At 36.8% G+C, this 16,523-nt stretch overlaps 1 protein-coding gene across 1 annotated transcript in view; it reads left to right on the forward strand.

Moving 5' to 3' along the window:
- LOC106461871 (nuclear inhibitor of protein phosphatase 1-like) overlaps positions 1-16,523 on the forward strand; it is a 28,473-nt gene that overhangs the window by 6,748 nt on the left and 5,202 nt on the right. The window contains exons 2-4 of the mRNA XM_022388947.1: positions 11,238-11,455; positions 12,700-12,838; positions 13,213-13,277. Coding sequence (XP_022244655.1) covers positions 11,238-11,455; positions 12,700-12,838; positions 13,213-13,277 — 422 coding nt within the window. The remainder of the gene's footprint in view (positions 1-11,237; positions 11,456-12,699; positions 12,839-13,212; positions 13,278-16,523) is intronic.

Genomic DNA, 16,523 nt, shown 5'->3' on the forward strand with positions numbered 1-16,523 from the left:
CAAAAAGTTGACGACTCTACATGTAGAGTCGTCAACTTTTTGAAGGCCATAGATAGGCATAAATAAAATGTTTTTAATTGTGTACCAGTTTAATGTTGAATATTATTTATGATTTTAGCTTAATGCTTGTAAGAGTATACATCTATTTATACTTAATTTTATTGTTTTATTGCCTTTTGAACTGTGTCTAACTAATAATCCTGTCACACAAGCTGTAAATCACTTGGTGAACATGTAGCTCATGTTACCTTATTGAATCGTAATGCATGAACTACTTACTAGTATACTTCATAAAGAAGTTTTATTATAATTAACCTTTATCTTACCTAATGTGATGTTAGCTAACCTAACAAGTTTCCAATTTTTACATTTTAAATTACTTTTATTATAATAAAGAAAGAATACATATGAAAAGCAAGAAATATAGTTGTTGCCGGGGGTCGTCTTTTCTTTGCTGTCGACTATCTATGAAACTTAAGCCTGTTTTTTTATACTAATGGTACTACTGCACTTAAGAACAAAGTATGATAACATGTAAAAAGCATACAATGTCCTATAACTATCATAATGTTTCTGGCTTTCTAACTATGCAATAAGAGCCATTAAACATTCAGCTAAGCTCGTCAGTGTGTTCCCCATGGGAATAAAATTTGAAATGGAAATGAAATAGATAATTATCTGCATAGAAAACTACTTAATTTATATTTCATATGATAGATGAAAACTTTGGCTTTCTATTGGTTACAAATAACGTTGTATTAAACATCAGAGAGAACTATTGACAATTTTGAAAGAGAGGATGTAACAGGTGAGTGTGGCAAGAGGGGTTTCATGGCTCTGAAACCAAATAAGTTCGAAAGCTATAAAAATTATGCTCTGTCTGAGTAATAACTCTATTATAATGAGTAATTTATATTAAATTGTATATTTCTTGGAGGGGTGGTAAATAAATTAGAGTAGAGAGAAGACCTAGAGAGCAAATGTCACAATTTTCATACTCGGGGAGATTGAGGATTTTTTAAAATTATTTTCTTATAAAATTAAGGTATGTTCTATTCTGTCCTTATCTCCTATGGTTCCACCATTGCCCTTCTTGGGGATGAGCTTTTGGGAAACAACTACGTTTAGGGTTAGTATGCCTCGACACCCACATACTATGGATGATCATGCTTTTGCTTATCATTGTTCCAACTTCTCCTGTTTGGACTCTCGGCTTTTAGAGTCGCTTCTTCTTTTGTGGGGATTGAACCTTGATACTTCAATTACCTTTTCCCAACCACAGTTTTCCTGTATTTGTCTTACTCTGACCACTCTTCACCTTTTATCTGAGGCTGTTCATCATTCTCCTGCGGGTTTTTCAGATGATACTCGGAATCTCCTTTTTGTTACCATGGCACGCCTTTCCTCTTGGGCTCTACTGTTGGGATCTTCTCAGTTAAAACACCATTTTATCTCTGGTACATTCCACCTCATTACATGACTTGCACATGGCACCTTTTTACAACGATAGGTGTTTGGGGGTATCCCCAACTCATTGAAGTCGATGGTTGAGTCTGACCATCTGCATACCTCCCACTTATCCTTGGCTTCTTGTTTATCCCATCAACCTGTTCCCATCCCTGTGTCTCACCTCCCTTCCAATCCCTTACCAGTTCTGGGTGTTTTGGCATCTGTTGTTTGCCATAGATATATGGACAGGCATCATTTCATGGCTTTCAACATTGGTAACTATGTTTCAGGTCAGGGCTGGTGGGGCCAGACTCCTTCACTTTGCCCACATTTGGAGGTCCTTTGTGATCGATCCATGGGTTTTGAACATCATCTCTGAATGTCTGGTCTTCCACTTCCATTCCTCTCCCCTATTGTCTCTCACTCCCATTTCCTTCCCTCCTCCTCAGGATCCCATTTCTTACCAGCATCTTTTGGAGGCAAATTGAGACATATCACAAGGGTACCATTGAATGAGGAGATTCTTACTTTACTCTTGTCTATTTGTTGCTCCCAAAAAGACACGGGGTTGGCGTACAATCATCAGTTTGTTGTCACTGAACCACTTCCTTGTCATTTCCACATTCACCATGTGGATGACAAAGTCGATGTGTCAGATGCATATATCCATATCCTCATTTTCCCTGGATCCAGACAGTTTCTTTGCTTTGTTCATCATGGACTTGTGTTTCAATTTGGGGCACTTCTGTTTGGACTTGCCTTGACTCCATTTGTGTTCTGTCGAGTGGTCTGGGCTTTTGCCTATCTGCTTCATTCCAAAGGCCTTCATTTACACAATTATATGGACTACTGACTGTTTCTTTCCTCATCACAAGAAAACTCAGTCGTACATACTCAGTTTCTTCTGCCAAGAAGCTATTTCATCCTCTCCTTATCCTACTGTGTGAGAGGTTCTCTCTCATTTGGGGATGTGGACTTCTCTAGAAGCCCTCATTCCTCTTGGTCATGCCCACATGTGCCATCTTCAGTAAGTATTGATAGAGCAATGGAGCCTTGTTCTGGATCCATTGGATGCCCATCTTACCCTTTCCTTACAGACTGAGTTTGCCTGGTTGTTGGATTAGGAGAATACTACTGTTGGTGTTCCCCTTCCCCATCTAGAGTGTCACCTTTTTATGAATACTTCTCTTTCTGGTTGGGGAGCATATTTCGACACTCAGAAGGTTTCAGGGCATTGAACTCTTTCTGAGTCTTCTATCCATATCAATCTCTTGGAACATCTTTCTGTTCGTCGAGCTTTACTTCATTTCCTGTGGGATCTTTGGAACCAGTTCGTAATGGTCCACTCTGACAGTTTTATGGTGGTCTTGTACATCATAGTGAAGAGGGCATTCAGTCAGGCGACCTCTGTTTTCAAACATTGGATCTTCTGTATTGGACCCACAGCCATCACGTCACTTTGTTGGCATGGCATATTCCAGGTGACCTGAATATGGTCACAGATTGGTTATCCTGTCCCAACAAGATTTTCCCTACAGAGTTGTTTTTTGGATCCTCACGTTTTTAGGAGGTTGTGTGCTTTTGCCACTAATCTCAATACACAACTTCCCCTATTTTGGTCTCCTGTTCCTCATCCCTTGGTGGGAGTAGTCGATACTCAGTCAAGATTGTACAGGTTGTACCTATATGCATATCCTCCTCCCAAGGGTCTTTGTCATAATTCGGACCACTCCATGTCATGTTCTGTTGCTGGCTCCAGATTTGGTATCCCCTTCTTCCTTTATCTCCGACACTCCTTCATTAGTCCCACTCAGGTGTATGTCATCTCTCCATTACCACACTCTCTTCATCCATGACTTTTGTCCATTCCCTTGCCAAAAAGGATATATTTTTGCAATGTGTAGCTAACTTCTTTCACATCCAGTTTTTTCCTCCATGGTAGTTTACCAACATAGGTGGTACACATATTGCTGTCGGTCTGTCAGATGGTCTGTCGGTCTGTTATCATTCTTTCTGTCATACTGTTCCTCACATAACATCCTTTTGACAGGAGCTTTCAGTTTCCTCTGTTGCAGGCAATTTGGTGCTGTTATCTGCCACATTTTGGTTTTACCAAATTTGCTTGTGTTTTCTGGTCACAAGTCTTATCCCTGTTTCTTCATTCCTTCTGCAGTTCTCACCTTGCTTCCCTCCCTGATTGGAACCTCAATTTGAACCTTTGTCTTCATGTTCATTATATCACTTTTCATTTAAGTTTCTGTTCGTGCTCATGTTGTTCATGTGGACATCATCATTGCGATGGGTTTGCAATTGATATTTGCCATGTTTTGTGTCATAGTTCCTATGTTCTCCTCTTTCCTGATCATTCTTTTATGCCAAAAACATTGGCTGCTCAAGAGGATAATTCTACTTTCAAACCCATTTCTCTCCTCTTCATATCCCACCATTGTGACTGTTCCAATCCCAATCACCTCCTTTGCCTGGTCAGGGCTCTCTGATAGTATATTACACACACTTCTCCCTTTGTGGTTCCCAAGTCCATTTGCTTATTTCATGGAATCCTAACCTCTCCCATGATATTTCTACCATTACTCTTATGGGTTGGATTCGCCAGTTAATTTGCCTGCCATTTCTTCCCTTTCTCCTGATGATTTTCAAGTTTTTCAGCTTTCTTCCCATCAGATCCGTCACCTCACCATGCCCCTGGCTGCACATTTCCATCTTCCCTTAGAGGACATTATCAGTGCTGGTATGTGAACCACTGCTCATAGCTTTACATCATTATCATCATTGCATGGCCATTTCCTGCTCTTCACTGTTTCTCTGTGAGAGGTAAATCCTACCCTCATTTTCTTTTCTTTGCTGGGCCTTTGCATGTTTGGCTCCCACTCTGTAGCAAATATTGCCTGACCAGGTATATTTAGTCTTAGATTCGCACTGAATGACCTGTAATCGTATACCATGCTAGATAATTATGACATTGAGGCTTTTCCTACCGTGAACCTGATATACAATTCCAGATGCCACCAGGTGTTGGTTGATCAACTATGTTCTCTATGCTTTCAAAATACAATTTCCTAACACATATCCATGTCATTTTATGCCCAACATTGAGATGGGGTGTTTCACAGGGCCACTCATAGGTATACCTCATGGTTTTTTCCTTCATAAGTATATTCGTCCCAGACCATGTACTTCTGGACGAACATGAGTAAAGCAAACAAGGATCACTGCCCATTGCTGATGATCCATGGCTTTTGACATTTGTCCTACCATGGACCTTAGGTACAGTTCCAGATGCTGCCAGGTGTTGGATGATGCACTCCATCGAGGTGATTGCTCTGCTTTTCAGTCTAGTGTATCACAATCACCCATTGCACTGTCTCCAGTGCTTTTGTCCTTCGGACTCTCCAATGCATTATTTCCCTCCTCCTTCTAGTGGAGTATGGAAGTACTTGCCACTTACCAGTTCCTAGCCACCGGGGTGGTGGACTATGGAGGCATTTCATCCTAAGTGTGCATAATACCACTCAGTTGAGAGTAGGGTGGTGGCATTCTGCCAGTGTAGATGGCATGATGCCCTTCCTACAACAGACCTAATGTATAATTCCAGATGCCACAAAGTGTTGAATGAAGTATATATAGAGATTGCAGTTTGCTTCTCCAGCTGAGGCACCCTCCTTCCTACCATCCACTGGATGTTCGTTCACAGGCATCTGGTATTGGTTGGAGCCGGACCAGCCACATAAGTCCCAACATGTGTTTGGATGGTTACCCTCCTTCTACTGCAAACGGAATGAAAAATTCCCAAAACTGCTAGGTTTTGGACTAGAAATGTAAACCCTTATAGTCGCCCCTCTTCCTACTGTCTGTTGGATGTCGGGTTCACAGTGGATCTGGTGTTGGTTGGAGCTGGACAAGACACATTAATTTCCACAGATGCAAGGTTCTGTACCCCCCTCCTACCACAGAATGGACAAAACATTCCCAATGCCATCAGATTTTGGACTGGAGATGAACACCCACCTGGGCCTTTCACCTTCCTACTGTCAACTGGATGTTCAAGGTGCATGCCTGCAGAGGCAGGTTATTGGTATGGAAACTCCTCTTCCTACTGTGTACCTGATGTACAATTCCAGATGCCGCCAGATGTTGGTTGAGGTCAAACTCCCATTTATGGTCTGTCATGCCCTAGCCACTCTACACTGAGGGGAGTCCCATTATTTATGTAATTTTTATTGGTATCCTTCTTTTGTTTCCACCCATTTGGCAAAACAATACTCATGAGTGATGAGTGTACTTGGCTCAGAAGTGGTGCATCTCCCACGGGTGTGTTGTTTTTAATTTCTTCTCACATCCAATGGTTTTCCTTTGGGCACTTCCTAGAGGAGGATCATCTTCTCACCGGCCCTCCACCTGTTCAATATGGGATTCTAGCTGTTGGTGAAAGGAGGTAAGATATCATATTGGAAGTTAACATATTCTTATACAAAAAATGTATTTCAGATAAATACTTACCTCTTCTCCCATTTTCCACCCATTCTTCCCATTTCAGTGTGGTTTGGTGTGATATGACTAATCTCAAAGTGGTTAACAGCTGAAAGATTAGAGAGAGCACTAGTTATGATAGGGGTAATGTCACACTCTTATAGGTAGAGGGTTACTGCCTAATCATTTGCTTGTTAGTATGCAGATATCTCACATTAACATATCTGAGGGTAAGTGGGAGTATCAAGGCTAGTGGTGAGCGAACATTTGCACTCATAAAGGGCAGTATAAATCGAGAAAGCTTTTTGTTTGCGGAAGTATCTATCTGAAATACATTTTCAGTTTAAGAAAATGTTAACTTCCCTAGTCCCAAGCTGTTGGGGAGGTTGATCTGGAGAGTGCCCCACTGGGTCAGTTAAATGACACCGATCTGAGACTGAGTGGTTGCACCATTCATGGAGAACCAAGCCATATTAGTTTTGTTTTCTTTTTGAGATATTTTCTACCTGAACCTGATTATTATGGTAAGTATCTCATAAATGTTTTAATAATATGGAATGGCCTGACTTAATGCCCTAACTACACTACAAATTTGTGGTGAACTGACTGCCTGTGAGATAATGGCTGTTTAGCAATTGTAAATTCAACACTTTAGTACCATGAAAAAGGTTCTTTTGACAGTACCATCAAGTCTACCACCTCTATTGGCAAAGAGTATTTCCTGCTTGAAATACAAGCAGTTTCTTATCCCTATTGGGTGAGACACTCCATAGGATTTCCCTCTCTGATGATGTTTTCATAATGTAGCTTATCTTTGTAATTTCTTTATTTGCACCGGCCCATTCATCATCTTCGCAATGTGGAATTCTTACTTTTTGTTGTGCAGAGAAGTGAGTAAATGTTTCTTAAGCTTACATTTTCCTTACCTGAAAATGTGTTTCAGATAATTTCTCAACTCTACACAACCTCCTCCTTTTCTTCCCCAGTTCCAATGCATTTATTTTGCCCATCAAGAATGAGCCTTTGTTCAGTGCTAATATTCATGGAAACATAGAAGATGTTTTGCCCTCCTATTGGTGAAGAGCTATAGTCTAAAGATGATTACATCATAGGCTAGCACAATAGACATTAGTAAATTTAGGGATGAGAGTTTTGTTCAATGCTCATGGCATGCACAATATCTTCACAGCTGCAGTCTGAGGTAACTATCTGAAGTATATTTACAGGTAAGGAAAATGTTAACTTTGGTCCATCTGGGTTTTTTGATCAATATGGTTAAATATACACTTCATACACATCCTTTGGCATTCAAAGTCTTGGAATCTTGTGTTAACACTTAAATGCATAACATGGATCACAAATGACCCATCCCTCCCATTACTGGCTTAAAGCTGATGATGAAATTTGTTTGGTTGGACCATCCTTTTTCAATTTCTCAGTTGAGACTTTTCATTGAATTTAACATGGCTATATAATCGAAAAATGTAAAAACTTGAACACTGTAAATGGGATTTGAAAAGAAAAAAAATGCATAGGAAGTATATTATGTACAGTATGTACCATATGTTTGTCAGACTTTAGAAATAATTATTGTAAAGGTAAATAATATGTTGATAGATGCTCTGCAAAGATGTGGAATACAGAAACAACATCAAGAGCACACTGAAAGTATGTAAAATATGTGAATTTCAAAATGCAAAAGATGTTCACTGTGCCCTACCTCAAAGGACCAAAAAACTATTTCCCTATCTGCTCTGAACATTCAAAAACAACAAAAATAGCTGTATGTGATAACTGCAGTAAATATTTAGCCAAACATTTTGTAATATAATTTATTGACTTGACGTTCTGTTATTTTTTTCATCAAAGACATTTCCCATTATTTTTTTTCTTCTATTTTTCCAACTAAAATGTCTGAATTACTCGTTGTTAGTCAAAAATATGTTTTATTTTATTTCATAACAAAGTTTTGTTTAATTTTGTTTTAGTTCTTTTTTTTCTTAATTGGGTCAAATGTGACCCACATTATGCATTAATATATGTAAAATTTAAGGGTTAATATTATTCTGTCTTTCACATCTACTGCCAAAGACATCCTTTTTGCTTTGGGGATGATGGCCTCACTTCCCAATGTCATTTCCTTGAGATACACTCATGTTTCACTTTCAGTGAGACATTGCTTCTCAGTGAAGTTTGACTTCAGACCTGTTGTCAGTCTTTTCAGTTTTCACCATTTCAAAGATGCCTTTGTCAAGAGTTGGTGCATTGTTTTCAGGAATCAACATCTTAGAACAGGTCTGTTTCTTCCCCTTGTTCACCACCATTCTATGTTAGTTCACACAGCCAATTCTACTGTAGTATCTTACATCAGTAATCAGAGTGTTACATTTGTTTCTCTACTTCTACTTCTTTGGCTGTTTTTTCAACATATTCACTTTCAAATCTGTCACATTCCTGATATGATGAAAATTTTGGTCAACTCTTTCTCAGGGTCATTGCCTTCTTCCCATAGAATGGACCCTCCACCCTTTGTTGTTTTTTTTTAGTGGATTTGCAAATGTCTCGGTGGGTCAGTGATAAATGTCTTTGTTATTTCAACCAACCATCTTGTTCCACCTTACCTGTCTCTAGTTTCAGATTGAAAATCTCTGACAATAGATACCTTGAGTGAGTTTTGAGAGAACCTCTCTTCCTTTATGCCTACCCTTCACACCACTTCTTCATCATGTTCTAACAAAAATTAATTATTCAAAGAGCCAAGTTCTCCTCATTACTCAACCTTGGCTTGATAAGCTATGATTTTCCCTATTACATCACCTTTCTCATTGAAAACCCAGCCCGTTAACACCACAAAATATTCTTCCAAGATGACCTCAAACTTCCATAGGTGGCTTGAATTGTTAATCCATTCTTGCAGACACTTCTCTAGCTGTTTATCAGACTTGTTGGACTATCTTCTGGAGTCATTGGATCATACATATTATATTTTGTTTATCTTCAACCCCTCAACAGATTGCTTCTTTTTTTTACTTATTTAGTTTACAACCATGGCTTATTAGTTTTTTTTTCCATAGCTGGTTTCATTTTGATTCTAAAAATGCATTTTTAATCATAAATTTTCTCTTCTACCTTGTGTATACTAATGAATAATGATAATAAGTTATACTAGAAAAATTACACAAAAGATAATAAACTAAAAACTTTATCCAATTCATGCACCTAACTGTTTCAACTCACTAAAAAAAATTTTTTTCTTTTACTTCATCAGAAAATGTTCAAGAAATAGATCAGATGTTGTAAATTTAAATAACCAACAATTGTTTTCTAAACTTTCTTGCTAGAAGCTGTTGTCTTATTTGTTTTGAATTGAGTACATCCTTTCAATAAGTGTGGGACTATATATAACAATTAGAATTTCTTTAACAACTCTGTATTTTGAACTGTTAAATTTGACATGGAAGTTCTTTTTATGGAAATATAATACATATATATGCTTTATTTCATAAAATAAAGCAAGAGGTAAAAAATTCAGGCAGAGCATAAAATGAAAAGTACAAAAAATTGCAAACACCTTGCAAATTAACAACCTAGCGCACTTCTCCCCTCCCAGTTATTTTGTGCTAAGGGATGCTTAATTATAATGACAAGAAGTTCACAGACTGAGAAAGAAAAGTGCCAATTTAAAAATCTATATATTAAACTGTTCTCACACAACTTTTAATGAAAAGGTACTAAGGAGAAAACAATTTTTGTTTCATTGTTCTATTCTAACCTTACCATGCTCTAGTTGTTATCATATTGACTGTCAGTGCTCTCTTCAATCCCAATGAGATATTATACCCTGATCAATCTAAGACTTCCCACATTTTTTTTTCTCAACACTCTATCAAATGCCTTTTGAAGAACCAATAATGCCATAAACTTATCTTTGTTTCATTCCCAGGATTTTTCCATCATACTTTTGAGAACATATATCGGATTCATTGTGCTTCTCTCTCTAGTCTGAAATCATATTACCACTTTCCAAGTTCTTGCTCTTCATATTCTCGCAGTCTTCCTTCCAGAACTATTTCATATAGTTCCTACAATCATGCCTATTCCCACGATTAAAAATAGGGCATATTATGGCCTTAATCCATTCTTGTCGAATCTTTCCAGTTCTCCATGCTACAACAAATAATTCAAGAATTCTGCAAAGTGTCACGCTCTTTTTTTTGAACAATTGTAGAGTTAATTCATCCCATTCTGGAGCCTTACCATTTTTCATTAGGTTCAGAGTTCTTTTAATTTCTTCTAGTGCAATTTCTTCATTTCCAAGATCATTTTTATCTAATTTATTAATTTGGTCTACCCCCATACCCTCATCTCCACCTTTAACTACATTTAAAAGTGCCAAAAAATGTTCTTTCCATCTTTCATCTATGTCTTTGGGATCTGTTATTAAATTACTATCAACATCTTTAATTGTAATGGGTTGTTTTCACTACATCTCCTGTACCCCTTTTTGCTAAACGGTATACAAGTTTTTTACCATTTCCATAATCTGCTTGCAGTTTTTCTCCATATTTCCATACTCTTCTCTTGGCTGCTCTCTTTATACACTGATTCTCTTCTAGCTCTCCCATATTCTCTCCATATCTCTACTGTTTTATGCATTTTTTCCTCTTTCCTCCAATATATTTAACACCTATGACTTTTACCTCTGCTGCTGATATTACTAGGTCCTTTATATTTTCCCATATTGTTTAAATGTTACCATTTAAATTTCTGTTCTGCAAATGATCTGTGCTTAAGTTTTCACTTACTATATTGAAATTATTTTATCTTATTTGTATTCAGTTGTTTGATTTATAACCTTTTAAGTTTATGAGCTTGTAAATATTTATGTCTTATTTTCACTATACACACTACTAACCTTTGGTCTGAGTTCAGTGGGACTGGTGGTACACTCTTAATATCTGTGATCTTGTATTTGATGCTAACAATAAATCGGTAAATAGACTTACTAGAGTAACAATTACCTATCCTGCACCATCTATACCAAGTCCATTTGTGGGCACCTTTATGTTTCAAAAATATTTATAACTGATAGATTATTCCTCATGCAAAACTCTATAGTTCTTTCTCCCTCTGGTCTCTTATCACCCAAATTGAAAGCTCTAATAACATTAGTGATTCCATTTCTTTCACAACCGATATGTCCATTTAGATTGCCCATAGTTATTTTGTTCTTTCCACAATTAATTAAATCATATATATATGTTTCAGAATATCATAAAACATACATTTTTTTTTTGCAGCACATGGGACTTACATTGGAAGAACTCATTTGGAAGCTAATAAACCAACCCAGCTTCCAGTTGGAACCTTATTCCATTTTGGTGCATCAACTCGTTCATATATATTACGAGAAAGACCTGAGAAAACATCCCGATCAGCAATAGATGGACAAGAAAAGAAAGGAGAAGATATTGAAGGTGGCCTCCTGGGTCTACCTGAAACAGAAACTGAATTAGATGTAAACATGCTATTCTGTTTATTTTCACTAACTAGAACATTTATATAGTATCAAAGAAACTTGAATGTTTCAGTGTAATCTTTAAACTGGTTACTCGTAGCTGTATGAAGTAATGAAATCCATAGTTTCCATAGTTGGTATCATTGTAGAGTCATGGCTTCTCACATCTGTAAGGAGTCTTAGACTAGGTTTCTTATATTTAAATTTGCAGCTGTTGGTTTTCATGACTATATAATTTTTTTTTTCTAAAATCCATTATATGAAAATCAACATCACCCGTGTTTAGGAGTAGACTAGAGTTGGGTTCATTCATAATGTGACTGCTCACAAAGCTTCTTAGTTGGGGTTCAGTCACAAATATGACTTTTTTCATATTAGCTACTGATATACCTACATACAGTTGTGTTGGGTTATAAACAATTATTATTATATGAGTTTAGCCATAAACACTACTCTGTCAGTTTTTTTATCACAGATATGCCTTCTCACACTTTAGTATAGTCACAGACATGCTTACGTACAATTTGGTTTGGCGTAGATACATGCCTACTCACAGTTCAGTTTAGTTACAGACAAGGCTTCCCACTGTTGAGTATATTTGCAGACATGTCTACTCACACTTTAGTATAGTCACAGACATGCTTACATACAATTTGGTTTGGCATAGATACATGCCTACTCACAGTTCAGTTTAGTTACAGACAAGGTTTCCCACTGTTGAGTATATTTGCAGACATGTCTACTCACAGTTCAGTTTAGTTACAGACAAGGTTTCCCACTGTTGAGTATATTTGCAGACATGTCTACTCACACTTTAGTATAGTCACAGACATGCTTACATACAATTTGGTTTGGCATAGATACATGCCTACTCACAGTTCAGTTTAGTTACAGACAAGGTTTCCCACTGTTGAGTATATTTGCAGACATGTCTACTCACACTTTGGTTTAATTATACACAAGACTTATCCTAGATGGATTTATTCACATAAATTTCTTCTTACAGCTTTATTTAATTAGAGACAAAGTTTTCCACAGTTTGATTTAATTATTATAGTTAGGGGATTTTTAATCGTTTAATTCTCTTACAAACACAAGTCTTAAAACATACTCAAGTGAGTATGATTTTTCAGTGAATACAGATTATCAACAATAGGTATTTGTGCTATAAATTCTGTACCAAATAAAACTGCTTCCTTTGATTTATATAGATCATGAAATAATTTTTCTGGTGGTACTAACAGAATCTTACAGAATTCAACACTGCCCACAACAGAAGGATATCTATGTTGGGGATTCCTGATGAAGAAATTAAACCACCTAACAGGAAAAGAAAAAGTCTGTTGGTAAAGTTTAATGAAGATGAAGAAATTATAAATCCTGGTAAGCAACATATAATAGGAATAGCTCTAATGTAATAGTTGGCATTGTATGGTGAAGTACACTAAAAGTTTTGTAACAATGAATCTGTTTTTTCAGAATGATTTTTTGTTTTAAGTGTAGCAACAAATTTTTGAAAATATTCAAATTACTTTATCTCTGAACTAGTTATTTTGTAGAATAAGTACAATGAAGGTTTTAAGTCATTTCTATTCATTATTAGAAGCATTTGATTTACTTCAAAATACAAGCTATGAAACCTAACTTTCAAGCAACTCCTTTACAATGTAGTAGTTTACTTGAAAACTGCAGCAGAATTCTTCATTATTGCTTGAATTATTTGAACATTATTGATACAGTTTTCTTTTCCTGCACAGAGGATGTGGATCCATCTATTGGAAGATTCAGGAACCTTATCCAAACAGCTGTCATACCCCATAAAGTAAGTTGAGTATCTAAAGTTCACAAAAAAACTGCTATGGTGTTGTTATTTCACAGCTCAAAAATTTGAGAAAACTAACACCACAAACAAATCTTAACTAAAAGATAAGTTTTATATTCGAAGTGATGTTTTTGGCAGAAACACCCTTCTTCACATAAGTGTAAACCAAAATAAAGCAAAAAGTAGCAGAAATTCTTAATGTGCAATGATAACTAAGAACAATTTTAAGAAATATTATTTTCTTGGCACTTGTATATGATGTTAAAATGATAAATGAACAACACAACCTTAAAATTAATACACAATTAAAAACATTTTTAAAATGTGGACTACATGTTTCTGAAGATGACGTGATAAACGTTGAGTCTACATTTTAGAAATTTTTTAATTGTGTATCAATTTTAACATTTTTTGTTTGTTATTTATTTATTATTTTAATTCTAATGAAGCCTGTGCATGATTTAAATACATGTCAAATTAACTGGATATTGTTGTAAAATAAAAACTAAAGTGAAAGTGATGCATTGTTGAGCAACAGTGTTGGATGACTTTAATCCTGTGCTAAAAGAATAATTTGATAGTTTATCCCTCTAATGATGAAAATAAAGCAAGTTACAATAAATATACATAAAAGAGAATCTGTCATTCATTTAAAATAAAGTTTATATCCACTATTGCAAAAACAACAGCAAACTTATATGAATTATGGATGTAGTTTTCAACAGTCTCAAGTGTCCTGTGCAGTCCAACTTTTTCAAACAAAAATTGGGATGAAGAGGGTACATGAAAGTGTCAAACTTGTATCCATATAACTTTGTTGGTGTTTCTAAAATTGTATTTTAGATTACATTAATTGTTTTTGGGTAGTGCCAAGTCAATAAATTAATTAATTTTTATTTTCTTTCAATGGCAATGTATAACAGACAGCCATTATTCTGAAATGGCTGATATTGTAATAATGCTGGTTGAAACATTTTGACATGTTCTTCTCTATATCAGTATTTTGGATGCTGTGATGTTCATATGCTCATTCTGCTAGCATACAGCCAGTTTCTCCTATGTAAAATTGGTCACAGTATAGGTAAGTAATGCTGAAAATTAAACACTTGGGTGTACAGCTGAATGAGTTTTTTGGTTTTATGAGTAGAGTTAGATTTTACTGTTAAAGTGCTAGTTTCACTACAGTGGTATATAATTCACCTGGAATATTATGTACCAATTGCATGTTGGTAGTATTCTTAATTTACACATGAACTAATACATCTTTTAGGTTCTGTCATGTTGATATGAAACTATGGGTTTATCTTAGACTATTCTCTTCTGAGTTGTTGCCTTTTTGAAGTACACCCAATTTATTTTGTTTTTCATTGTGATAAAAACCTGAATATTTTGTGGATATGTCAAACCATCAGTACATTTTCTCTTTCTTTGAAGTGTTGTGTTATAATAGATTTCCGACGAGGTTCCTTACTTCCAGTCATATGCATAGCTGCCCTCTATTTCCAAAAGTTTTTTCACATTGTACAAGCCTTTCACTCCCATGCACCCTTCAATTCACATGGTTTAACTGATTCTCGCATGCAAACTTACATGTGACAAACCTCCACCAATAGTAGCGCCACACAACCACGTAGCTCATGGAACTCCCTCAGTGCTATTCTTTGTTAACTATCACTTCTCGTTTGGCAGTGCTTGTATTCAGATGTTTAGTTTGTGCTCTCTTCAAGTTTTTTTGCATCAGTACATTTTGTCTTTCTTTGAAGTGGCATGCTATAGCAGATTTCCGACAAGATACCTTACTTTTGCTCATATGCATAGTGCTGCCACCTATTTCCAAAAGTTTTTTCACATTCTACAAGCCTTTCACTCCCATGCACCCCTCAATTCACATAGTTTAACTGATTCTCGTATGCAAACTATCATGCGAAAGACCTCCACCAATGGAACCGCCACAAAATCACATGACTAATGTGATGCCCTCTATGCAATTCTATCTGACTATCACTTCTTGTTTGGCACTGCTTGTATTCAAGCATTTAATTTGTGCTCTCCTCAAGTTTTTTTTAACCTATCAGCTGCTATGGTCCTCATATTAGGTACTGAGTGCGACAGATCTCGTATGACGTTCAGAATTCTGCAGCCTATAATTCAAATGCTTGTCAAATTTTTCAGCCATACAGAGTCCCATAAGTCACGTCTTGCTTCCTTCTGTCCACCCACACTCTCCCCAGTGCTCAGTTGCATTTCATACATCCTGGAGGGTGCATATGTCTCTTTCTCTGATAGTGAGCCTGTACTGTCAACTTCTCATGGTACTGGTGGTGCAAGGAAGAAAATTATTGCAAAGAAAAGACAGCCTGTGAAGAGAAAGATAGAAAAACAATTTATAAGCAATAGTAAGGAAGATGTGGTCATGACACCAAACACCCACCACCACCTACACATCCATGCTAGTATGCCTCACCCTCTGCAGACTTCGGATCAGTATGCTTTAGTCTACCATCATTCTGATTTTCCATTCCTTGATTCTCAGCACCTAGAATCAATTTTTACCTATTTTTAGGATTGGACCCTGATTATCCTGTTTGTTTATCCCACGCCAAATTTTCTCACCTTCATCTTACCCCCACATCTATCCTACAGTACTTGTCCACCATCCACCTCCTCTCTGAGGTGATCCACCAAGATCATGAGGATTTTTTTGGGGGGGGGGGATACATTCTCCCTACTCACATCCACATTGGCATGTTTGTCGAATTCGACTCTTTATTTACGCACGTGGTTCCTTTTTTGTTGGGATCATTTGGGTAGAGATGGGGTTTTGTCCTAAGTTCATTTGCCACTTACTTATCTTAGGAACTTCCACTTGGCCCCTTTTCACCATGTATTGGTATTTGGAGATCTTCTGGCAACTTTGGAATCCAGAGTGGAATCAGTGAGACAACAATCAACTCTTTTCTCATTGGTTGATCGTTTGTCTTGCTCTGAACCTCAACCTATTTCTGTCTCCCATCTTAATCTTTCTCATCCTTTACCTGTTCCTTCCCCCTGGGGTTTTCCTCTCATTGTTTGATTTGATGTAGAATGTCATGCTGCCAACAGTATCAATGACTACCCTGTAGGTTCTGGTCCAATGGGGACTTGTCTATCCAAGTTTGTTCCTCTATGGTGGGAGTTTGCCAAGAATCTCTGGGTTCTTCATATTTTATCTGAGGGACTTGTCATCAACTTCCTCTCCCCTCTCCC

The sequence above is a fragment of the Limulus polyphemus genome, unplaced genomic scaffold (genome assembly GCF_000517525.1).
Source record: "Limulus polyphemus unplaced genomic scaffold, Limulus_polyphemus-2.1.2 Scaffold1050, whole genome shotgun sequence".
NCBI classification, from domain to species: Eukaryota; Metazoa; Arthropoda; class Merostomata; order Xiphosura; family Limulidae; genus Limulus; species Limulus polyphemus.